Genomic DNA, 26900 nt, shown 5'->3' on the forward strand with positions numbered 1-26900 from the left:
TCTACCGCAGTTGAAAATACTTGGGAGCGGAGCTTCAATAATTTGCTTGATTTTAGCGGTGTAAGTCCCTCTCCAGCGGATACGGTGACAATTTGACTGAAAAACAAAACTAAACTCAATTCATTTTATATACAAACGTCTCAAGAAGGTCTTATGTGCTCCTCGCCGTGTCATCTCCGACTGGGAGCGCTCAGTGTTGCCGGCGTTGAGCCTGTTTCAGCTGCACTGCATCAACATGGTAAGCGTGACAGACGGCGTGCTCTGTGCGCTGTCGTCTTTTTATTTGCAGTGTTTAAATGTGATTTAGTGTCATTGGACATATTTCATGTGACTGCCTTGAACGGTGGTCCCATTCATTCCATTTTGCAGCAGTGCTATTCCTTGAGCTTCTTGCTTCGCTTACTTCTGCACTTGGCCTCAATCGGTGCATTCTTTTACCGCATGTAATGGACTTTTTTTTTTTTTTAATGCATTTTGAATAACCCTGTCGTGCCTTGGTGTACGTGATGTTCCCGGTGGTTTATGGTGGAGGCTAACGATATTGTGCAATGTGTATTGGCGGCACTGCTACCTGTTAGCTGACATGTTAGCAGCCTTTGAGGGGAGCTGAGGTGTCTTCATGCACCTGAATCGGCGAAGTTGACCCCCGAATGCCCTTAGCGTTAAATTGGGTTGAATTGTGTGTTATGACTCTCTGTGACAGTTAATAAATGGATCCTACAGCTATTAACCTAAACACCGCTAATACCATATATGCTAAAATGCCCTTAACCTAATTTGACCTTCTATAAAGTTTTGAATGTACATGTATAACTGTTCTGTTTTAGTACTTTTTCCACTACTTATTCTCAACCAAGGTGCTAAATGGAAAAATTGACAACAGGTGTTTTGATTCATGAATGGACTGATACATTTCTGAAGGCATCCACTGTTAATGCCTTTCTGTGGCTCTTCCAGTCTCTCTGTTGCATCCTACTGATGACAGTCTAAGGCCCAAGACAATTGGCCTGTTTCTGTGCTCATTCGGCCCCTTTCCAACTAAGCATGTCAAAACGCCAGACAATCTGAAGTCTTACAAGATTATTTTATAAGATTGTCTTTAGGTCTGATGTGTGTGCTAAGAGTGGATTTGTCCTGATTTTAGCATCTGAAACAGGTCGGGGCCGAAAGTCTTAAATAATGAACGTGTTCAATATTTATGACAAAGTCTTCATGTGTGTGGGGGAGAGTCGACTTCTCCCGACTTAGGACGCCGTGAATTGTGATGTAGAATGCAATATAGCCAATCAAGAAGCACCTTGACTCAACAATAGGAAACAACTGTAAATAAAAATAAGCATGTCTAACCCAATGCGTTTTTTTAAATATAAAAGTGGGTTCACGAGACAGCAAGAAGTATTTTCAAATGTAACTGTTTTTTTAGGACAACACCATTTGACTAGGCTCCCGGCTCCAGCGACCTTTGGGAAACATCAGCGCCAAGTCATAAGTGTTTCTTCTTCTTTTTTGTGAGATCACTGTATTGATATTGGCGCACACCACACACAATTAGGCTTTACACGATCAGGATTTTGGGGGCTATTTCCCCATTTTGTTCGGATAAACACACGGCGCGATCCATTATTGTTGTCATCGCCATGGTAACAAGTGTATCCGGTCGCATTTGAGTTGACGAGATGAAGCCCAGTTGATCGTAAAAAAACGATGTGCGGTGGTATCGAAATAAAATATTTTATTGCAGTCGTCTGACATTTGTCTTCTAGTCCGATCCGCCGGGTATTGCGTGTTGTCTGTCAAACCGACGACCGTTTTTTTTTTTTTAATAACTTTATTGGTGGTCAGATATTTACAGTACTACGTCAAAAGAAATGCGACAAGACTAAAAATAAACTAGTTTTTCTTTTCTTCTAATATATTCTAATATAATTCTAATATAATGTACACGGCAGAGGAGTAAATGACTTTTGGGTAGGCGATCAATGATGTCATTGATCGGATCGGCGAATTATGACATTAAAGCCGATCAGTATAAAATGGTAATTATTGGCCGATACCGATCAGATCGGTGTAAAGTCTACACACATGACCAAAACTGTTAAATGCCAGATTTATTTGTCTTTGTGTGTGGGGTCTGTCACAGAAGAAAAATCTTGGTGTGTACCAGGCCTAAGCTCAGTGGCCACTTCCCTCTGAGAACATCCTGTTTGAAGCCTCACAATGGCAAGTGACTGTGAATTAATTTTTAGATGTTGTCTTGGTTTCATTCTCAAAATGTCAACAGCATGATGAAGAGGACTGTTTAAATATAAATTCTAATTGAACGCGCAATTTTATTGGCAAATTTATGGGTCACACACCTGTTGTCATTTTTGCCTTGTTCGGGAACAACAAGTTTTGTGTTCAAAATATGCATTCAAAAGTTAAGAGAAAGTCAAGTTAATCTGGAAAGGTTGTTGGAAATTTCACCTGAAAGCCAAATATCCCTAACTTTTTGTGAGTAGCGTATATATATCAGCCTCATCAGTTTAATTCTCTGTAACTAATAATATACAACGTTGTGTAGATATTACAGCTACAAACGAGTTGGTGGTAAATCGAATTGTCTCAGGAATGCACCAGAAAAAAATAATCCCGAATCATAATTTTCACATTCGAATCAAAACAAATAATAATAAAAAAAGCATATTACACACTTTATTCTGACAAGCGCTGCAATGCCACGAAGCCGCATGACTTCCTTTGTTTTCATCTGCCACCATTTTGACTTACTGCGCATGCAAATATGTGCAGTTGTAAAGTAAAGTACCCAAGTCCTGTAAGTGATCATGAATCACAGCTGTACGTAGCTGTCTCTCCACTGAGATGATGATCTCCATGGAACAAGGCATCCCATGGCTGTGCCCAAGGAGCTGCACGAACGTTCATGGCAAGTTACGCCCGTGGAAGAATGAATTGGATAAAGTTATGCAAGATTCATTCAAGACGTTTTGGGAGATGATTGAAGAGCACTAGTGGCTGATTAGCAGCTAACTGGCTGCTAGTGAAGCAGATGTTCCAGTCAGCCAGCGTGGATTCACGCTTTTTACGGCAGCGAGACAGGTGCAAAACAGACCATGATCCAGCGAGGGATTCTGTTTAAGTAAGCCATTTGAAACTAAAAATAAGTGTTTTGGCAAAAAGCGGTAGCCAAAATCTATCAGCGACAACATACTCTTTCTTTTGTGACAAAAATCGGGACCCCAAAAAACTGCGACCAGGATCTAACCCGGGCTATAGTTTTCAAATAATCAAATTGGAAACCTAACTTGGCATGATTCTACTCACGTCACATGATTGGTTCAGCGCAGAGCAACTCACATTTTGTCTGTCAAAATGTGCGGAACCAAATTTGCTTAGCTGGGCCGTGATAAGTCAAGAGACTGAGAGTAGATCTCAAGTCTCTTCCTAGCTTCTACCTCCTTCCATATACGTTGACAGTGACCAAGCAAAAAGAAAAATGAGATGAACTCCCTTGCAGCGTCACCGGCGTGGTTGTCAAGATTTCTTTTTTTTTTTTTTTTTCTATCGAACATTTTATCCAATGTATTTTCTATTGATAGTGATCACGTGTCTATTACAATATATATTTATATTCAATTATTGCCCAGCCCAAATTCAACTAAATAATCTTTTGACTGGTGTACATTTTATGACCTATTTGATTGATCACTTAATGGTAATTCCCACGTCTTATTGTAAAACTGAGATCAGGTAGGATGATGAAGGTTGAGATGCTCAATGATGTGCTAATTTTAGCCTGTCTTCCATACACTAAGTTTAAGTCACTCACAACAGTTACCTTTTGACCAAGTCTGGACCGGGTGGAAACGTTCCATAACTTAGTTTTGAGTCTTGTGGAAAATTGCATTGTTTGTGTTTGCTTACCTTCTTCAGTGATGTCATAGAAATTTTCAAAATCTTAAGGTTAAATTTTAGTGTACATCTGCTTGCCTACTACACTGCTGCCCTTGTCGTTTTTAGGCTTCTTTTATGGCAAATTACAATATAATGTAATATTCTTGCTTTCTCAAAAACAGTGAGCTTCCTTAAAGGGAATGAACTTGTTGAGGCTGAAGTTCATGCACTCGCTATACTTTATGTGGCACATGGAGACACCACCGAACAAATCAAGTAGTGTCGCTTATCAGAAGTGGCCAACATTAATCTGTGCAACCAACAAAACTCAATGCAGCTTGCTTACCTTGTGCAAATCTGCCACTGGCTAATTTAACCATACCGCCATTACAGTGGACCCCAGCCATTCGCTGGGGGGAGGGACCGGGTCGGACTGCGAATGAAACAAAAATAAAATCAAAGAATACATTTTTAAAAATTGGAAAGAAATCTGGAAATAGATGACTCCACGGATGCCACACCTCGAGTTTGCGGGGGTCCACTGTATTTTCCAAATTATCTCCTTTAAATTGTTAGCCCATTTTACAATGCGAGGGCTTGAATTTGGGCTGCACGATATTGGAAAAAAATTACATTGCGATTTTTAAATTGTTTAAAATTTATTATTATTATTATTTTTAAAGCCTGTGATACATATTGTAGATGTGAAATAATACAGGATTAGTGTTGGGAAAGTTAATTTTTTAAGCGAACTAGTTTCAAGTTCAGTTTATCATTCCAAAAATGAACTACGGTAGTTCAGTTCATAATTCAGAATGTCAAACTAAATTCACTGGTCCAAAGACAAACTAGTTCATAGTTGTTTTTTTTTCCTTCTCAATATGTTGCGGATGGGCTATTACCCTCAAAATGCTAGTATTTCATTTCGCCATTGTGGCCATCCATTCAGTCCAAACTAGTAGCCAGCTGCAGCTTTCGCCCTAAAATCTCACAAATATGAGGAAAAACTTGTTGTTCGAATGGTGTTTTTTTAAAATGAGGAATTAAAACAAAAATAGGATTTTATCTCATCAATATGCAAACAAAAACACGCAACACAGTATGACAGGAACGATGGTAAAAGGACTGCTAACTTTGCATTCCTTGCAGCTCTGTCTGACTATATTAATGAAATAATTTATTATATTACAAGACAAAATAAATTCCACATTACCACAGTGTGCACTGCAGTGTTTTAACTAAAGCATTCTGATACAAATAATAATTTTCCGAGTAACCCTTTTTACAATGATGTACTGTATTACAAAAGAACACGTACTCTCCCATTTATGAAGTGTCCCTGAACGCCCCTCGCGCACACATGCAGCTGCTGCGTACCTCCCTAGTTTCATTCTGAAGAGTGAAATAGGAAATGCAGCAGGTGTACATTGTTTCCCGTGTTCTCATTCAGTTATCATACAAGGAGATAAGTATACAACACTCTGGGCTGATCCGTTTGTTGTTTGAAGCGTTATAATTTACTGTCACATGGGTGCTAATATTATTAAGAAATCCAAAAAGGTCCCTCTGCTGGTGACTTTCAACATCGCAGCAGACCCGGCGATGTGATTATTACGCACATGTAAATCACGATGATGCTCAAACAAAATATTTTGCAGCCCTAACTTGAACACACACATACATGCAATTTAAAAAAAAAAAAAAAAAAAAACAGGTTTAATAAGGTTCCAAGTTCAGCTTCATGGGTAGAAATCCTTCTGCCCACCCCCCACAGATTTCAATTGGTTGTCTAGTGGAGGGGGTCAAGCAGAATAGGCAAGATAAGAGAAGCCGTGCTGGCTCAATTTCCCCGAGGTGCAAGATCCTTGCAGGTTCCCCATGACGATTGGTCAGCAGCACCCACGTAACCAACTTGAGGTGGTGGGCTTTTTGACCCATATAGCATGACCACATCACACATTGGGATGATGTGAGGTGGGGGTCTTGTGCCAGAGATGTTATGTTTGGCTGCCAGTCACCTCTGAGCAAAGATAATTGCCACGTTATTGGCACTCGCTCTCCCCTCTCAGTGACACAAGAATAAGTATTGACTTATGGTTTTGGAGCTTACACCAGGTGAAATGTGCATTAGTCCTGTTGTGACCAATTTCTAATGTAGGTCTCGTGTGCTGCTCTGGCCGGTCATTTTTGTGCTCTTCTTTTGTGTTGGCTGACATGGGTTAAATGACCATTGAAACAAAATGTGTTAATTTATATGTGGGCCTTAATAATTCTACAACCCCAATTCCAATGAAGTTGGGATGTTGTCCATCCATCCATCCATTTTCTACTGCTTATACGAGGTCGGGTCGCAGGGGCAGTAGCTTTAGCAGGGATGCCCAGACTTCCCTCTGCCCAGCCACTTCATCCAGCTCTTCCGGGGGGATCCCGAGGCGTTCCCAGGCCAGCCGAAGGACGTAGTCTCTCCAGCGTGTCCTGGGTCGTCCATGGGGTCTCCTCCCGGTGGGACGTGCCCGGCACACCTCACCGGGTAGGTGTATGGGAGGCATCCGAATCAGATGCCCCAGCCACCTCATCTGGCTCCAGCTCGATGTGGAGGGGCAGCGGCTCTACTCTGAGATCCTCCCGGATGACCGAGCTTCTCACCCTATCTCTAAGGGAGAGGCCGGACACCCTACGGAGGAAACTCATTTCGGCCGCTTGTATCCGGGATCTTGTTCTTTCAGTCATGACCCACAGCTCGTGACCATAGGTGAGGGTATGAACATAGATTGACCGGTAAATCGAGAGCTTCGTCTTTCGGCTTAGCTCCTTCTTTACCACAACAGAACGATACAAAGTCTGCATAACTGCAGACGCTGCACCGATCCGCCTCTCGAGCTCCCGTTCCATTCTTGCCTCACTCGTGAACAAGACCCCAAGATACTTGAACTCCTCCACTTGGGGCAGGATCTCATCCCCGACCTGGAGAAGGCACGCCACTCTTTTCCGACTGAGGACCATGGTTTCAGATTTGGAGGTGCTGATTCTCATCCCAGCAGTTTCAGCTGCGAACTGAGTGAGAGTTGGAGATCACGGCTTGATGAAGCCAACAGAACCCCATCATTTGCAAAAAGAAGAGATGCAATACTGATTCCACCAAACCAGACCCCCTCTATCCCTCGGCTGCGCCTTGAAATTCTGTCCAAAAAAGTTATGAACAGAATCTGTGACAAAGGGCAGCCTTGGCGGAGTCCAACCCTCACCGGAAACGAGCCCGACTTACTGCCGGATATGCAGCCCAAACTCTGACTCCGGTCGTACAGGGACCGAACAGCCCTCGGTGGCAAGGCCCCGGAGGTGGATGTGATTCGCCCAGAGTTCTTAAAGGCTCTGGATGTTGTGGGGCTGCCCTGGTTGACACTGCAACATCGCGTTGACATCGGGGACAGTGCTTCTGGATTGGCAGACTGGGGTGGTGTTCCAACTACAGGGGAATCACACTCCTCAGCCTCCCTGGTAAGGACTATTCAGGCGTGCTGGAGGGGAGGGTGTGTCGGGAATTCGAATCTCAGATTCAGGAGGAGCAGTGTGGTTTTCGTCCTGGGGATGTTGTGTTAAACAAATAAAAACAGAATACAATAATTTGCAAATCATGTTTGACCTATATTTAATTGAATACACTACAAAGACACGATATTTAATGTTCAAACTGTTAAAATTTATTGTTTAGCAAATTATCATCAACTTAGAATTTTATGGCTGTAACAGGTTCCAAAAAAGCTGGGACAGGGTCATGTTTACCACTGTCTTACATCACCTTTTCTTTTAACAACATTCAATAAACGTTTGGGAACTGAGGACACTAATTGTTGGAGCTTTGTGTTATTCTTTCCCATTCTTGCTTGATGTACACCTTCAGCTGTTCAACCGTCCGGGGTCTCCGTTGTCGTATTTTACACTTCATAATGCGCCACACATTTTCAATGGGAGACGGGTCTGGACTGCAGGCAGGCCAGTCGAATACCCACACTCTTTTACTACGAAGCCACGCTGTAGTAACACTTGCAGAATGTGGTTTGGCATTGTCTTGCTGAAATAAGCAGGGGCGTCGATGAAAAAGACGTTGCTTGGATCTCAGCATATGTTTCTCCAAAACCTGTATGTACCTTTCAGCATTAATGGTGCCTTCACAGATATGCAAGTTAGCCATTCCGTTGGCACGAACACAGCCCCATACCATCACAGATGCTGGCTTTGCGTCCATAACAGTCCGGATGGTTCTTTTCCTCGTTGGCCCGGAGGACACGACGTCCACAAAAACCATTTGAAATGTGGACTCGTCGGACCACAGAACACTTTTTCACTTTGCATCAGTCCATCTTAGATGAGCTCGGGCCCAGTTTCTGGGTGTTGTTGATAAATGGCTTTTGCATTGCATAGTAGAGTTTGAAGTTGCACATGTGGTGATATCCTTTACACATTGATGTCGGTTTTTGATGCAGTGGCGCCTGAGGGATCGAAGGTCACGGGCATTCAATGTTGGTTTGCCACTGACATGCAGTGATTCTCAGATCCTCTTGATGATTTTATGGACCGTAGATGATGAAATCCCTAAATTCCTTGCAATTGTACGTTGAGGAACATTGTCCTTAAACTGTTCGACTATTTTCTCACACACTTGTTCACAAAGAGGTGAACCTAGCCCCATCTTTGCTTGTGAATGACTGAGCAATTCGCTCCTTTTATACCCAATAATGGCACCCACCTGTTCCCAGTTAGCCTGTTCACCTGTGGGATGTTCGAAACGGGGGTTTGATGAGCATACCTCAACTTTCTCAGTCTTTTTTGATACCTGTCCCAGCTTTTTTGGAACGTGTTGCAGCCATAAAATTCTAAGTTAATGATTATTTGCTAAAAACAATCAAGTCTATCAGTTTGAGCATAAAATATCTTGTCTTTGTAGTGTGTGTAAAATATCTTGTCTTTGTAGTGTATCCCACTTCTATTAATAGTTCAGCCTCGGTGGAGGAGTATCGTTTATGTAGTACTATACTGTGTTAGTGGAGTTTTTATGCAATTGAAGCGCTAAACATTAGAGGAGTAATTATGTTCAGGTGATGTGTATTATGCAAAGGTTTTAGTTTTTTAGCTGTGTGCAAAGCGATTCTTCCTGATTTCCAAAGACTTGAGCCTACTTATTACTTACCAGCAGCGATTGGATTAAAACCCATCTTGATGCTGAATAGTCTTAGTTATACAGTAAATATGAATACAGTATAAGTGAATATTGATCTTGGTGTGCTAGCTTGACATTGAGCTACTTCTGTCGCTCAATCTTTGCGTACCAGTTGTGCCAACTGTTCATTCTCTTTTTCGAAGGCCGACATTGTTCCAAATTGAATCGGAATTTAGACTTTACATTGACTTTTCAACTATGGGATAACAAAGATCATGTGTCCAGTTCTTTATTAAGACTGTGGTGCCTCATCTTTTGTCAGTATACAGTATATTTAATATGCTGCTATGCCACAAAAACCATGAATCACTTCACCTACTTAAAGTGAAATATTTCCATTTAAAGGCCATTTAAACCATTCTATTTTCACAGGGTGTGATCGGTGTGCAGCTGGTGGTTACCATGGTAATGGCCAGCGTGATACAAAAAATCATACCTCATTATTCCTTTGCAAGATGGCTACTCTGCAGTGGCAGGTAATTCACATTGTCACACAGTTTTGTTTTTGTAATAAAGTGTGGAGATTAAAAATAGATGCCAAATTGAGTAAAGTTTGCAGTTTGCATAGAAGGCAAAGAATGGCAAAGCAGCACAAGATGCAAAATAGTTATTGCCTCTAATTGACACCACACATTTTTTTAAGCAAGATTTTGAAATATTTAATCATTCTTTTTTTCTTTTTTTTTTCTTGCTTTACTGTTAAAAATTTTACAATTTAAAAAGATTATACACTGCTCTTGTAATTAATATTTCTATAATAAATTTGAGGGGAAAACAAGCTGTGGTTAACTTATCTACTCATGTTTTAAAAACTGTTCTTATTCAGAGATTACTGTTGTCTTCCAAACGATGCTCCTAAATGAGCCCCCAATTCTACTTAGTGGAAAAGTATTCTTTTTTTTTTTTTTTTTTTATTGCTCAATTTTTTAAATGAAAGGGAACACATGAGATGTGTAGTCTGTTGTGGAAGCCCAACTCTTTCTTACATCACAATAAATGTAAAAACAAAATATATGGTAAAATGTATAGTGAATACAATGGTTTTTTTTTTTGTTAGTAGTTGATATTATTGTTTGACACAGTTTGTTGATCGTGTCCTTATTTCTCACTCTTGTCCCACATTGCTTTTGTTTCTCTAGTCTCCAGTGGTTTCAGCACCCTACGGAAGATGAGTTGAGGAACCTTGCTGGGAAACAGAAGGGACAAAAGAGGAAAGACAGGTATGTGTGCATGACAAAGCGCTGTCGGGATGCCATAGTATAGAGATGCCTTTGAAGGAAGAGAAGATGTGATAGATGGAGATCAGCATGTTGGTGAAGAGATCACATTGATGCCTTTGCATGACCGGTTCAATCATGTTTGAGGTAAAGACACGTCTGGTTCACTTGTTTCTTCTTCTCTGATGGCCACTACTGCTATGTAGAATGCAACTCTAAGGGTGTTTCACATTGTGTACAGTGGACCTGTAGAATTTGACCAGAAGTCATTGCAGATGGCTTTTAGACCTTAGATTTGTTCAGATTTTCTATTATTTTCCCTAGAAAATATCTAACGAGAATATCTCTTCTTGGGGTTAGCCTTCCATCATCATAAAACATTTGAATACTGTCCAGGCAATGTGAGAGTTAAAAAGTATTTTGGCGTAGTTAATTGGCATACAGGAAACACCTGTCGTTACTCGTAAAACTTAACAACTATAGAATGTGTAGACTTTTGTGTAACACTTTTGCCCAGAGGTCGACCATAAATCATTGTCATTACCATTTTCCTTTTTGGCTTATCACTGCTACCCTTGTGGAGGAGTATACAAAAAAAAAAAAACGGCAAATGAAACTAAATAAACACTTGGGCAAATACAGACTAGATGGTGAAGGAGAGCTGTTAGTGCTGAGCTGCTTTATCTTGTCTCACCTTGTTTTCGTCAAGGATTTTGCCCGAACATTAGACCATATTTTACGTATATTGTCCACCAGCCAACCTTGGATACCAGTATTTGTGGAACCATTGTAGTCTTATTGAAACAAACTGAACTTGGTCCTTTTAAAAATGGACCACAAACACCCCTTTTTAACCCCTCACCCCTACCCCCACTCCATGCCTAATCCGCCGACCCAAATAAGAAGTGGTGAAAACCAACAAAGAAGAATGCGCACAGTCGTGCTTGTGCCCAACGCCAGCGAACAAAAGTGTGTCTTTACTTTGTTAAAATTAATGACCAGTTGCCTCAGCACAACACTTGGAATAAGATTATATTGTGTGAGGGAGGCTTTCATGATGTGTAGCATCTGACGCTCTCTCAGCCTCCACCACGCAGCGCTTCAGTGAAGTCAACTCTCAGTCAATTGGGTGAGTGAAACAATAAAATAAATCTATGCCAACATTGAGACAGCCAACAAGGTAAACGGTTGCTTGCACTGATGGCTTTTAGGCTGAAGTGCCCGGGGAGCAGTTCGGCGTATCAGTGTGTTGCTCAAGGGCACCACAGCCGTGAGTCCGGGGGATGTTGGCTGATGGTCCGGTCGGGGTCTAGACCTAGGTCCCCCACGGTGGCAGGGAAAAAAAAAAACCTTAACATTGAGCTAAAACTTCACCGTAGCAACTTTGTCACAATGAATTGGGACAAAATTCACATAAACGTCGTCTCACAGTATCACAACCATTGTGTCTTAACCATTGGGCCACGGCTGCCATTAAACAATAATTAATAAATATTAAGTCAATTGGGTTAGTTCCACATAGTTGGGTCAGTTGATAGTGATACTGGTTATAAAGAACCCGGAGTCAAATGTTCATTTTAGTCTATGCTGCGGGCTGCTAAGAAAATGGATGTTCATAATTTGGACACCCTTTATTTAAACCATGCAAACATTTTTGACCCAGCCCCCTAAAAGAATCGGAATCGAGAATCGTTTGGAAACTGAATCGGGACCGGAATCGCTCAAATTAAAACGATGAAGCATGAATTCAAACCCTATCTGTGGGTGGGTGTCGAACCATAGGTTGAACACATGAATTTAGTACATTTTCCTGTATGCTCTATTTCTCAATAGGAATTTAAATTGAAGTCCCTACTGGAAGTTAATCCTAAAAGTGCAGGGGGCGGGTTCCAGAATAGCCCCTTTCTCTGACCCTGTATGAGGCAGGTTGCTGTTCTGCGGCACCACATGTTCAGTAATCCCCAAAAGAAAAAGATGGACCTCTGTCTTTTTGCCAGCTCGTGCCATGCAGCTCAGTTTCCATTGTTGGTTCGCTGACTCCCTCAGTGGCATAAAGCTGAGCCCCTTTTTTGCTGTCAGGTGCCTCAGAGAAGAAAAGTGTCTTGGGTGTGTTTTGGCCCAGGAGTCTTACAGTGACATTGTCCTGCGTCTGTAGCGCACACACTGAGCTGAACAAACAGCGGCCAGAACTGAGGAGACCAATCAGATAGTTCCTCATGCTAAGAGTAGCTTTCTATTGCCTGCTGTGAGTGACTTGGTTTAAAAGAAATAATACAAGTACTCACTTGCTACGTTCACAGGTTTCATGTATGACAGATTTTGGAGTTAAAAAAATTCTGTTGAATGTAGAATTCCATTTGACCCATTTTTATGTTGCTCTTTACACCAGGAAGTACAACGGTCACATAGACAACAAGCCGCTAACGGTTCCCAAGGACATCGATCTTCAACTGGAAACAAAATACATCACGGAAGTCGACACATTAGGTACAAGAATATTTTCTGCAGCTTGTTTTGCCCAACACTCTCAATACAATGTTGGTTGTAAATAAAAATAAATACAATTTGGAAAATCAATTCCTTTTTGTGTCCTCAGCATTGCACTACTTCCCAGAATTCCAGTGGGTGGTTGATTTCACAGTAGCGGCAACTGTGGTCTATCTCATAACAGAACTCTACTACAGTGTGGCTCAGCCCTCAGGGGAGATGAACATTAGTGTGGTTTGGTCCATGCTAGTGCTTGCCTTTGTCGTGTATCCTTGAGTCAGTCCTCACGTGATGTCATGTCAAATGTTCTCTCGATTGACAACATGCACGGTGGATTGGAATCACTTGAATACTATGCTGTGTGTGGTACAGAAACCAACGACCATTTGAAATTGTCTGTTTTGTGTCCCCAGGCTTTCAAAATCTCACCAGAAGGTTGTTTTTAAAAGCCGCTTTGACAAATTCCTCAAGCTGGCTCTGAGACATTTCTGTGAGCGCCTGTAAAGAGAGAGAACTATCATGGCCATCCTATGACGGCATTGAACAATAACTTTTAATATCAGATGCGAGTTGTCTCTGCCAGAATGACAGGAACAATATTGTATTTCATCAAATCGTGGCCCTTAGACTAACAGACGGCTTATCTCAATTAGTCCTCGGGTGTCATCTGCTTGAAGAAATAAATGCCGCTCCTAAAATAGAATCCTTCCTTTTGCTATCGATAAAAAAACTGTCATGATCTTAAAATAGACACTTGATTTTTCTTATATAAAATTGGGTGCCTGGGCTCAATAAAGATGGGGGAAACTGGCTTAGTATTAGGGCTGCATGATGTTTTGTTTGAGCATCGTCATCACGATGTATGTGTATGCAATAGTCAGGTCGCAGGGTCTGCTGCGATGTTGGTGTTCTGTAATATACAGAGAATCAACTGTAATATTAAAAGTGACCAAAAGAGGGACCTGTTTGGACATGCTGCATTTCCTATTTCGAGTTGAAAAAAACGATAACCGATCCGATCACAACATGGAGCAATGTCTATTTAAATGACTTGTTCATTTACTGTATATATTTGTTTACTGTATACTGAGTATCTTCAAAAGTATTCTCTAGTCAGGTCATGTATTCTAATCAGTCATGTCAAATCAACATTACTACATGACAGAAATAATGGGTACTAACTTACTGTTTTTTTTTTTTTTTAAATAACTTATTTGGCGGTCAGATATTTACAGTACTATGTCAAAAGACATAGTACTGTAAATAGGCTTAAAATGAACTAGATTTTGGATTCAAATAATACTGTACACGATGCATAGTAAATGTCTTTTGCGGAGCCGATCAATGACGCGAATTGTGACATTAAAGCCGATCCGCATAAAATGCTAAATATTATGTACCGTAATTTCTCGTGTATAATGCAAATTTTTTTTCCCCAAATAAATTGTCGATAGTGCGCATTATACATGGGTATAGGAGAAAATGAAAAAAGACTTTTGACATTTTATAAATATATGCTGCCATCTCGAGGTTATGAAAAAGTAGTACACTTTCATTCTAGTATCCCACCTCGTGGTAATTAAAAAGGTGTACCCTACACTTTCGTTCCAATATGACAGGGGTACATATGACTGCATATATGTAAGGTTGTGCTCATAAGTTTACATAGCCAGGCAGAATTTGTGAAATATATATAAATTTTTAAATGCGACTGATGACTGAACAACAACCATCATTAATTACTTTAGGGTTATGTTTTGTTTACTGAAATGCTTGACAGTTTAATTTGAATCCCATTAAAATAAAATGTAATTATTCGCCTGGTCCTTGGTTTTCTTTAAAGAATTGTACACATCTTCACAAATTCTGCCTGGATAATCAAACATAAATACAGATAATATTGTGATCATATGGGTCGAAGCAAAATCATATATATATATATATATATATATAAATGTGTGTGTGTGTGTGTGTGTAATGCATTTTTACAATGCATTATACATGGGTAGAAGGGGTTATCAGAATTTTGAGGTCAACTTTCGGGGTGCGAATTATACAACCCCAATTCCAGTGAAGAAGTTAGGACGTTGTGTTAAACATAAATAAAAACAGAATACAATGATTTGCAAATCATGTTCAGCCTATATTTAATTGCATACACTACAAAGACAAGATATTTAATGTTCAAACTGATAAACTTTGTTTTTAGCAAATAATCATTAACTTAGAATTTTATGGCTGTAGCACATTCCAAAAAAGCTGGGACAGGTGGAAAAAAAGACTGAGAAAGTTGAGGAACGCTCATCAAACACCAGCTTGGAACATCCCACAGGTGAACAGGCTAATTTGGAACAGGTGGGTTCCATGATTGTGTATAAAAGGAGCTTCACTAAATTGCTCAGTCATTCACAAGCAAAGATGGGGCGAGGTTCACCTCTTTGTGAACAAGTGTGTGAGAAAATAGTCGAACAATTTAAGGATAATGTTCCTCAACGTACAATTGCAAGGAATTTAGGGATTTCATCATCTACGGTCCATGATATCATCAAAACGTTCAGAGAATCTGGAGAAATCACTGCATGTAAGCGGCAAGGGCGAAAAGCAACATTGAATGCCTGTGACCTTCGATCCCTCAAGCGGCACTGCATCAAAAACCGACATAAATGTGTAAAGGATATCACCACATGGGCACAGGAACACTTCAGAAAACCAATGTCAGTAAATACAGTTCGGCGCTGCATCTGTAAGTGCAACTTGAAACTCTACTATGCAAAGCAAAAGCCATTTATCAACAACACCCAGAAACGCCACCGGCTTCTCTGGGCCTGACCTCATCTAAGATGGATTGATGCAAAGTGGAAAAGTGTTCTGTGGTCCGACGAGTCCACATTTCAAATTGTTTTTGGAAATTGTGGACGTCGTGTCCTCCGGGCCAAAGAGGAAAAGAAATATCCGTACTGTTATGGACGCAAAGTTCAAAAGCCAGCATCTGTGATGGTATGGGGCTGTGTTAGTGCCAATGGCATGGGTAACTTACACATCTGTGAAGGCACCATTAATGCTGAAAGGTACATACAGGTTTTGGAGAAACATATGCTGCCATCCAAGCAACATGTTTTTCATGGATGCACAAGCTTATTTCAGCAAGACAATGCCAAACCACATTCTGCATGTGTTACAACAGCGTGGCTTCGTAGTGAAAGAGTGCGGGTACTAGACTGGGCTGCCTGCAGTCCAGACCTGTCTCCCATTGAAAATGTGCGGCGCATTATGAAGCATAAAATACGACAACGAGACAGTTGAAGCTGTACATCAAGCAAGAATGGGAAAGAATTCCACCTACAAAGCTTCAACAATTAGTGTCCTCAGTTCCCAAACGTTTATTGAATGTTGTTAAAAGAAAAGGTGATGTAACACAGTGGTAAACATGACCCTGTCCCAGCTTTTTGGGAACGTGTTGCAGCCATCAAATTCAAAGTTAATGATTATTTGCTAAAAAGTTTAGCAGTTTGAACATTAAATATCTAGTCTTTGTAGTGTATTCAATTAAATATAGGTTGAACATGATTTGAAAATCATTGTATTCTGTTTTTATTGGTTTAACACAACGTCCCAACTTCATTGGAATTGGGGTTGTACATGTGTGTGCATCATACATGAGAAATTACAGTAGTTTTTTTGGACTGGTGAACTTATTTAAAAAATTTGAGTTATGAACTATGAACCAGCCACTGATGGTGTAGTGGTACATTCGCCTAACTTCGGTGCAGGCAGCCTGGGTTCTGTTCCCATTCAGTGACGGTGTGAATGTCAGTGCGAGCGCTTGTCCATGTCTATATGTGCCCTGCGAGTGACTGGCGACCGGTTCACGCTTTCCCAAAACTGATCCCGTATTATTTTATATCGCAGGTTTAAAAAAAAATTAAAATAATAATAATTTGCAATGTCATTCCCCCCCCAATATCGTGCAGCCCTACTTAGTATCTGTAAAGTGTTGCAAAACAAAAAAAAGGTTTACTCTTAGCCAAGTGATGCCATCGCACTGCAACCGCATGTCATTCGCCAACAAAGAGAAATGTAAAGAATTATGAACAAGTAACAAGATGCTTTGAATTCTTTCTCTTTCATAACCTAAAGCAAAGGCAGATTTGTCATTACTGTATGATGTTCTGGGAAAAACTATGCATGTGTGTGCCTTATTTTAAAAGGGCGGCATTCTGTTTTTGAAGTAAGTAGTACAGTTTAAGCAAATGGACATTGTGTGAACTCCCCTATGCAATCACATTTCCATCTTTTTTACTTAAAGCCCTCCATATTAAATGCCACAGGTTAGTGTCTCTTTGCCTGTAAAAAAAAAAAAAAAAAGCCAAATCATTTCAGCATGATTGTGTAGATCGAAGCAACAGTCAAGGCAGTAAAATGATGTGGTGATCTCCTACTAGGCTTGACTGCCAGCACCTTTATGGTCCACAGCTCCCTGCCATTTTGTTATGCTGAATGACTGCCTAATAATATGCATTATCCATACCGCCAACCACAGGAATCAATCTTTTCCAGTGCTCCTGCTCAACCTCTGCTTGCCGTGGTCAGATGGTGTGTCATTTCCTGGCTACGTCAAAGATTGGGGACCTAAATTTCCCAGCGCGGCACCTGCCTTGCTCGGTGGGAAAGGATAGACCAGGGAGCAGATGACACGGGATGAGGAATATGAGGGCGCGTGTTTCTTCAATATATGTGCTAATGGAGCACTTGATTTTCAGTTTTCCTGTTTCATCTGTGATGACAATGTTTAAGACTATCTGGACCTGCAGCCAGCAGTACTGTGCTGTTAGCCTGCTGTGTGCTCTTAAAGAAGTTTTATAAGATCAGTTCTGGTCACCGTTGACTGCTCCTGCAAAGTGGAATATACAAGCTGTATCAAAAATGTTGACTTTGTGCGGGTTAGAGTGCTCTGTTTGATAAATGATACAGTGGATATAAAATGTCTACACACCCCTACTTATATTCTAGGGTCAGCGTTGGTTTTATTAGGCCATAACATATTTTCACTACATGCGCTGCAAGATTTTGGTTGAATTCGAACCATAATTCCAAAAGGTATGTTTGGTCCAAATGCAACACTGCTCCTCACCAAACAAATATACCTACAGAACCATACATACAGTGAAGCATGTTGCAGCATCATACTTTGGGGCGCTTTCTGCTCAGCTGGAACTGGGGACTTAGTCAAGGTTGAAGGAATTATGAACAGCTCCAAATAGCAGTTAGTGTTAGCACAAAACCTTCAGGCTTCTGCGAGCAAAAAAAAAAAAAAAAAAAAAAGTATTTTAAAAGCCTACTAGAACACCCTGAAATTCAATTGTGGTTTATCAAAGGCACTTTCAATAGTAGCAGGTGTGTAGCGACTCCCATTTAACATGAGTATGAATGTGATTGGTTTATTCTGAACACACCCACATCCCTAGTTAGAAGGGTGTGCACACTTATGAAACCACAGTTTATTTTTATTTACCCTCTCCAAAAACTAAATCTATTGAGTTGTACAAATATAGGTCACTTTGATAGTGGGGGGGGAAATGTTTTTAAAGTTTCAGGCCTCAGTTTTTATATCACAAAAATCTGGCATTTGTTTCTAGACTTTTGCCCACTGGAAATTAGTTTTTTTACATTTTGTAAAATATTTTTTAGATTTGTTGAAAAATCACAGCTGCTGTTTTATTTGGATTATGTCCAAGTAATTTTAATCTCACCAGTTCCTAAAATAAAATATGTTTTTCTTGTCGCTGTTCTATATCAAAGGTATGGAACCAGTGAATTTCCTATTGACTGCATTACTAATTGCAGTTTCATTAGATTATGCAGGTGTAGCTAATGGGAAGTGTGTGGTGAGTGTATGTGACTACATATGGTAGCACAAAGGTTTATCGTGGCTCTATGTGGAAACAGGGCAGGGGAGAAAGTGGGAAGTGTTGTGAAGAATAGAAAACCATTTTTCTGCTCTATCTATAAAGACAATCAACAAAAGCAATTATTTTATCAGACACTTCAAATGTTCCACTGCCGAGTTTCCTTGACTGTACCCCTTCAGTAAGATTCTCTTCTCTCTGACGACTCACTACTTTAAGCTAGAGGAAGGAGGCGAGCGATCAGTCTGCATCACATTCGGCTTCTTCTTCTTTGTCAAAGCCATGGCCATTCTCATTGTCACAGAGAACTACCTGGAATTTGGTCTGGAAACTGGTAAATGCTGCGCCAAGCTTTGCAATCCTCAACCCTCAACTTTTGTCAGTCTCAAGTTGAAATACATGTTTGTCTTCATTCGAAGGTTTTGCAAGCTTCTCTGATAGCGCACTACAGTTCCTGGAACACCAGGGCTTGGAGTCGCAGTAAGTTTCTTATCAGAAACGTTTCTTCAGAAATTTTACCTGACTCACAGTCACCTCTTTTCACTCCTTCACAGGGGTCCCATTTCAAAACTTACCTTCAAACTAATCCTCGCCTTTCTCTGCGCCATGATTGGAGCGTTTCTAACCTTCCCAGGTCTGCGATTGGCCCAGATGCACCTCGATGCACTAAATGTGACCACAGCCAAATTTACACAGTGAGGAACAGTATTTCATTTCGTTTTTTTGTTCAATTTTATTTGCGGCTTGTGGAAGTGCGATAGTCATTTAACTTTGTCATGTAATTTGATGCACTTAAAGACTGTGTTAGTCTGACAAATCACTTTAAAAGTCAGATTTAGGTTTGTTCTGTAAATGTCTGTGTTTTTGAGTTTTGTGCATTTATGTTGTGCACATATGAACTGGTAATCTCCTTTTGACTTTCCTGCTCGCCACAGAACTTTACTTCATATCAACTTCCTGTCCCCACTCATCATGGTCCTGCTGTGGGTGAAGCCCATTACCAAGGACTACATAATGAATCCCACCCTGGGAAAGGACAGCTTGCCTTTGTAAGTAAACTGCATATAAATTCAGTTCCAAGTTTATCCATACATTGTTCTCTCAAACATGACAGCATATTGTCCTTCACACCTTTCATGAGCTGAAGTTTTTAGGCCATATTTTAGGCAAGTAATCTATGTACACAAACGTATCTGAGCACCTGCAAGTATAAATACAAGAAAATATTTAACACATTGAGCTTCTAAAAAAGCCTTCATCTGTGAAGACTTTCTATTAGATTTTAAAATGTCTGTAAATGTATGGCCATTCATCCGGAAGAACATTTAATGGTTCTTCCGTTCAAAACTTGGCAGACCATGTCTTTAGGGCCGTTGCGTTCATGCTGGAACATAACCGGGCCTTCCCAAAACTGTTGGAAGCACAGATTGTCCAAATTATGTTAATGTCCAATGAAAACTGAAGACTCAGATTAGCAGACATTCCGTAATTTAATTAGTCGTGTCTCAAGGCTTTTGTCCATGTAGTTACGATGACTCAACAGTTCCTCCAGAATCCTCTTTTCCCTGTTGCTCCAACTTTATTTCCCCTGCGGAACTCATTCCAAATGATGGAGTGATGTACCGGGAACAAAGAAAAGCTGCCATCCGTCTCGTTCAGTTGTGACTCACCGCACCGTCTCTGTGTCTTTGTGTCAGGATGGCTGAGCAGACGTACGACACACTGCGGTTATGGATCATCGTACTGATGTGTGCACTGCGGCTGGCGATGATGAGGCATCATTTGCAGGCCTACCTCAACCTGGCGCAGAAGGCTGTTGAGCGGATGAAGAAGGAGGCGGGCCGAATAAGTACTGTCGACCTGCAGAAGATGGTGATTGACATTTGGGGTACCTATAAGCAGGGGTGTCAAACTTTTCTTCATCCCCTGCCACATTGTGGTTGCCTTCAGGGTGCTGGTTATGATGGTGAAAACACATAAATGTATAATACCTTGGTTTTAAGATCACAGTAGTGGTCACATTGGGTACAGTAACAGAACAAAATGGAAAACAAACTGCTCATCTTTTTTGTAAAGAGGGACAAGTATATTGACATTTAAAATGAAACATCAAAAGGTTTTACTCTTTTAAATAGGAAAGGGCTTTGTCTTCTGTTTAGGACATTAAGGATGCAGGCAGCCCAGAAAGGCTCACTTGTTCACAAGCAAGGATGGGGGGAGTTTCACCACTTTGTGAACAACTGCGTGAGCAAATAGTCCAAATGTTTAAGAACAATGTTTCTCAACATACAATTGAATGGAATTTAGGGATTTCATCATCTACAGTCCATATCATCAAAAGAGTCAGAATCTGCAGACTGAATTTGCAATAGGTAAGCAGCTTGGTGTGAAGAAATCAACTGTAGGAGCAATTATTAGAAAATGGAAGACATACAAGACCACTGATAATCTCCCTCACTCTGGGGCTCCACGCAAGATCTCACCCCGTGGGGTCAAAATTAACACAAAAACTCTGAGCAAAAATCCCAGAACCACATGTGGGGACCTAGTGAATGAACTGCAGAGAGCTGGGACCAAAGTAACAAAGGCTACCATCAGTAACACACTACGCCGCCAGGGACTCAAATCCTGCAGTGTCAGACGTATCCCCCTGCTTAAGCCAGTATATGTCCAGGCCCGTCTGAAGTTTTCTAGAGAGCATTTGGATGATCCAGAAGAGGATTGGGAGAATGTCATGGTCAGATGAAACCAAAATACAACTTTTTGGTGACTGGCCTGCCAGAGGTCCAGACCTGTTTCCCGTTGAAAATGTGTGGCGCATTATTAAGTGCAAAATACGACAACGTATTGCCCCAGACTCTTGAGCAACTTAAGTTGAACATCAAGAATGGGAGAGAATTCTACGTAAAAAGCTTCAACAATTAGTGTCCTCAATTCCCAAATGCATATTGAGTGTTTTTAAAAGGAAAGGTGATGTAACACAGTGGTAAAAATGCCCCGTCACATCTTTTTTTAGAGCGTGTTGCAGGCATCAAATTCAAAATGAATGAATATTTTGAAAGAAAAAAAAGAAAAAAACAAATCAGTTATCAGTTTGAACATCAAAATCTTGTCTTTATAGTCTATTCAATTGAATATACTGTAGGTTGAAAAGGACTTGCAAATCATTGTATTGTTTGTAATTACGTTTTAAATATGGCTGTCAAAGTTAGTGTTAACTCATGATTAATCACAAAAGAATTATCGCCTTAATCATGTATTAAGTCAGATTAATCACACTATTTTGACCGCCCATGTGCCGTTACTTTAACCGCAGCTGGAGATCTGTAATGCGGTGCAGGTTGCTGGAAGGTCAGGTTAATGCTCACGCCAGTGCAAAGATGAGACTCCGACTGGTGTGCTCAGTGGCAAATTTTGCTTCAAAAGTCACCCCGATGCAATTTTCTGGGGAAAATAAAGGTAATTTGCAAAAGGTACAGCACAGACTCTATACATCAAAGCACAATAATGTAAAATACCGTCTCAAAACAAAATGTGATACTATGTGTGGTAAATTCAGCGCCTTTGATTAATTGCGATTAATTAAAATTAAAGTGTGATTAACTTGATTTTAAAAATGTATCGATTGACCCCTAATTTTAAACAACACCCCAAAAGTAAAATGACTTTTTTTTTGTTTTCAGTTTTTTTTATTTACTTTTCCTGTTTTTTTATTTTTACTTTTAACATGCTTTAAAACAAATAGAAAAAGTAAAAAGAAAACTAGGATGTAAAAAAACTTGGAAAAGTAAAAAAAAAAAATGTTTCTTTACACACTGGCTGAAATACTTTATCTTCATCTACTTTCTCATTAAAAATGCTTGATTAATTTGTTGCTGACTGTACTCTGCTTCCCCCCTCTGATGTCCCCAGGTCGCGCGGGTTTTTTACTACTTGTGTGTAATCGCACTACAGTATGTGGCACCGCTGGTGATGCTGCTGCATACAACTTTGCTGCTAAAAACCTTAGGTGAGCCACCTTGATGATTTCCTAATAATTTACTAGACACCTGCGCGGTCTAATCCTCACAATACAAGACCTGAATACAATCTTTATGGAAAGAAGTCCAAATTGTTGGTGCTTAAAAAGGAAAAATAATTTCCAACTCATCCCAAAACCAGACTGCACCTATTTGTTCTTTTGAGATAATTTGATAGAGTGTGATAAAAGTAAGTGGAAGAATACATTCCATGTCAACGCTGACAGGTGCTACTGCTGAGTTGAACTGGCAAACAAGGAATTGATGTAGAACGCAAAATTTGTGGAGTGATGGTGCTGCTGTTTAATATGATTGAACAAATGTCTGAAGAAAAACAATTCAGACGTAACTGCATTAAGTGTAAAATTTTTATCATCATGCATACAAATCGAAAGGGGGGGGGGGGAATCAGCCACCCATGAAATGTTATTGTGTGCCAAACACAGATTATAGTTTTATTTGTATGTTTTTATAACAATTTTGGACAACAACATTCACCATGAGCCAAAAATTGTATCGCTTTCTTTAAAGTCTTTATTTGGCTTAGCGTGACCTCGTGAGTGACGGTAGGAACGTGGCCTGTTAGTTTTCGGGTTAGCGTCTTGACACGAGTGTTGGCTTCCTGTATGTAGCTCCTCGCAGTTTGGATCTGTTTTGTGGAGTGAAAAAAAAGATGAAAAGTGTAAAACCACATCCACACGAGTGCTGTAATGTTACGAATGCTTATTGTTAATTCAAGCTGCAATTTATTAAGCCTAGTTTTGTTATTTCATTTATGAACATTACTTAAGTGATATGGGGTGAGTTGAGCAACAAAAGGAAAGAGGTGATACAGTGGATATAAAAAGTCTGCACACCCCTATTCAATGCCAGTGATATAGTTTTACAAAAAATAAATCAGTTGAAAACCTTTTCCACAATTAATGTGACCTATGTGTAACCCATACAATTCAATCAGAAATAGGTCTTTTAGAGCAGGGAAGTAATAAGTAAAAATTAGTCAAGGGGGAGGAATATAGGAACAGTTCCAAATAGCTGTCAGTATTAGCACAAAACCTTCAGGCTCCTGCTGAAATGTAAAAAAAAGACAAATAAATAGTTCGGAACGACCCACTACAACATCTGACCTTTAGTTTGGGGTTAATCGGAGGCACTTAAAATGGGGGCAGGTGGTTGCTGACTCACATTTAACATGAGTTTAGAGGTACAACAATTAATCGACTCATCGACAACTAATCTATCAAGTTAATCGACAGCTTTCGATAATCGATTAAACGAGAGACATTGTTGAATTTAAATTGTTCCAAATCCTCGTAATTTCAGCCTGTCATCACTAAATATTCTCCAATTTCTGTCGTCCTCCATGAAAGCAGACTGGTTACCTTTGTGCTTAATCAAAATACGACATTTGCAAACATCTGCTTTTACTTTGGAAAACAATGATAGACATTTTTTGCTGATTTTCTGAAGGATGTTACGCCCCTAACCAGTAACTGAAACATAATCTATTTATGATTGCATTTTCAGGACTGTCAGTTTGAAATAATGTCTTGTTTTTGAATAAAGAGATGGAAATTAAAAATTTTTTTTTTTTTTACAATTTATCGACTAATCGAAATAAATAATTGACAGATTCATCGATTAAAATAATCATTAGTTGCAGCCTTACATGATTTTGAATGTGATTAATTAATTCCAAACGTATCCTCATCCCCAGTTGTAGTCCACATTAAAAGGGTCTGCACATTGTTTTGATATTTTTTTTTTTGAGTCGACGGGTAACGTTAATGGTGGAAAAACTTCCCAAATTATTTATCTTGGGCTCTTGTTTTCTTTTTATTAAAATGATTTTTTAACTACTGCAAAAAGTTGGCCTTTGAGCAGTGGTGTGTAGACTTTATATCCACTACACTTGAAGGGCCATCCATCTGCACTCTACGTGTCAGCTGGCGTCAAGCTTTACGCAGGTGCTGCCTGATGATAACACAAAAAATCGACCGCATGATGGCTTGTAACTTTAAAATCCAGAAAACTGGGGTACTCGTAAGTTAAGGTACCACTGTACTGTTTTTATTTATTCTTGTCAATAATGGGTTTATCAATAACTAAAATAATTGTGAATCAGGTTTTTTATTTTTATTCACCCCCTCCCCACTCATCAGTGATTGACCTGGCCCATCTGTCTGTTTTAAATATCAAATGTGGCTTGAGCACCAACGTTTGTCTTTGATCTAACATGTCCTCTCTTGATGTCAGGTGGACACTCGTGGGGGTTCCATATCGAAGAAGAGGTGCCTTGCACACATCAGATGGACTCTATGCCAGGGGAAGTGCCAACAGCACCCCCGGTGGTGGAGGAGAGTGCGCGGGCATCCGTTGCCCAACTGTCGATGGCCCTGGGGGGCCTGAAGACTGTCTTCAGCCCCTTACTTTTCCGGGGCCTCTTCTCTTTCTTCACGTGGTGGATCGCCGCCTGCCTGTTCTCCACCTCCCTCTTTGGCCTCTTCTACCATCAGTATCTCATGGCGGCGTAAAGCAAGGGCCATCACCTCGCAGCAGTGACTGACCATATCATCGGAACAATTGGTTCTACTCCCAGTGCTTCCTCCACAGATGAAAACTGTTTTTACATTCACTCCTTTTTTTTATCCACTTCCCAAGATTTCTTATATGTAGTAACAATCACAATCTAGCAACTGACAGAGTAACAACGGAGGTGTCCTTGTTTTTTTTTTTTTTTCTTGACGTGACAAAATTCCGTATTTCATGCTGGTTACGACACGGTTACGCAATCATCAGTTTTTAGGTTTGTATTTTTAACATATATTATTCACATGAAAATATGACTGAATCTGGAGGTTACTCTGGGGTATACACACCTAAAGTCACTGAGACAAGCTTCCCTGCTTGGGCAAATGTCAATGCTGACAGACTAAAAATGTTTGAAAGAGTCAGATGGAGCAAGAGGAAGGAGCCAATCTGCTAAAAATGGTTAGCGGTGTGTGTGTGTTTTGTGTTTGAGAGACACAACCACAACTTGAGTTACGAGGCTTGAGCTCGTCCAGAGACGTTTGTTTGAATGTGTCCAAAAGAAGTTCAAGTTGAAGACGTTCCGAAGATGTTGAAAACGGGCAGCGTGAACTGAGCCATTCTGAAACACGAGTGTGGAGCTCTTTCAAAGCAGCTGTGACCATTTTAAAAGGGAGGGAGGTGGCTTGATGTGCGATCAAGATGTGTCGGCTACTGTTGTTGATGCGAAAAATGCCTTTGTTTTCTTTTCTTAGGCTGTTTTTGTTACTCCAATCAATTTTTTTTTCTCCCCCCCCCCCCCCCATTTGAGCTTTTCTAACAAATCAAGTTGATTTCATCAATGGTGCCAAGTGTTCCTTTGTTCCCATGGCTGTCTCAAACCACATCCACACCTTAAGGGCCTTACAAGTTCTCTCGATCTACTTTTCTTGAAGAATTGTGTGATGTGTGGTTTTGTGTGCGCATGACGAGACCGAAGTGTGTCTCTTTGCGAAGCTCATACAAATGTTCAAACCTTTCAACAAAGCAGAACACAATGTCAACACTATTGAGTTCCCAACGCATTTGTTACATGGAACTTTTAAGTTCAGTTGTCCAGCGGGAGACATGCCGCCTCATATCACATCGTTACTTTGACACAATGGGGAAACAAACTTAATGAATGTATCAAGCCTGCCTGATTTGTGAAAATGAAAATGATTTGTATGTACAATTTATTTGATTTCTTTTCCCTCTAGCCTCCTCACGCTTCCTTTTTGCCATTTTGCTACAAACTTAATGTAGTCACAATTGTATTTGTCTTAATGACTGTTTTAATTGATTTCTTTGTATTTATTAAAGACGACTAGGCCTGTAAACATTTTTGATTTTAACACAAGGTCTTGCTTAATGACTTGAATCAGTTCTGTACATGTTTTGACAAATATTTGTCTTTTAGTGTGACCTGTTCAGGTGGGAAGTAGCTGAGATAATTTCAGGATTCACTTTTCTTCAGTTCAGTACCACTAAAAGTGTTGCTTTTTATTCCGTTTCATGGATTCATAAAGTAATGCACTGATGTTGTTCCTTCACGTATTTATTTCAGCATCGGAATTTGTCTTTGAATAAATTATGTCCTTTACTTTGTGAA

The 26900-nt window shown here is 40.2% G+C and overlaps 1 protein-coding gene across 2 annotated transcripts; it reads left to right on the forward strand.

The window, feature by feature from the left end:
• Positions 1-26900, forward strand: tmem161b (transmembrane protein 161B). 2 transcript variants are annotated; one of them, XM_061672276.1, is made up of 12 exons: positions 1-238; positions 9485-9588; positions 10252-10332; positions 12719-12816; positions 12926-13082; positions 18905-19056; positions 19142-19202; positions 19277-19417; positions 19658-19771; positions 20420-20594; positions 22635-22731; positions 24998-26900. In XM_061672276.1, exons 1-12 carry the CDS (start codon positions 236-238, stop codon positions 25273-25275), a joined length of 1461 nt encoding a protein of 486 aa, XP_061528260.1. In that variant the 5' UTR covers positions 1-235; the 3' UTR covers positions 25276-26900. The 2 variants fall into 2 exon arrangements, with proteins under 2 accessions (XP_061528260.1, XP_061528261.1); XM_061672277.1 differs by lacking the exon at positions 22635-22731 and having other exon boundaries at positions 24998-25250.

This window comes from Phycodurus eques, chromosome 3 (assembly GCF_024500275.1).
Source record: "Phycodurus eques isolate BA_2022a chromosome 3, UOR_Pequ_1.1, whole genome shotgun sequence".
Taxonomy (NCBI): Eukaryota; Metazoa; Chordata; class Actinopteri; order Syngnathiformes; family Syngnathidae; genus Phycodurus; species Phycodurus eques.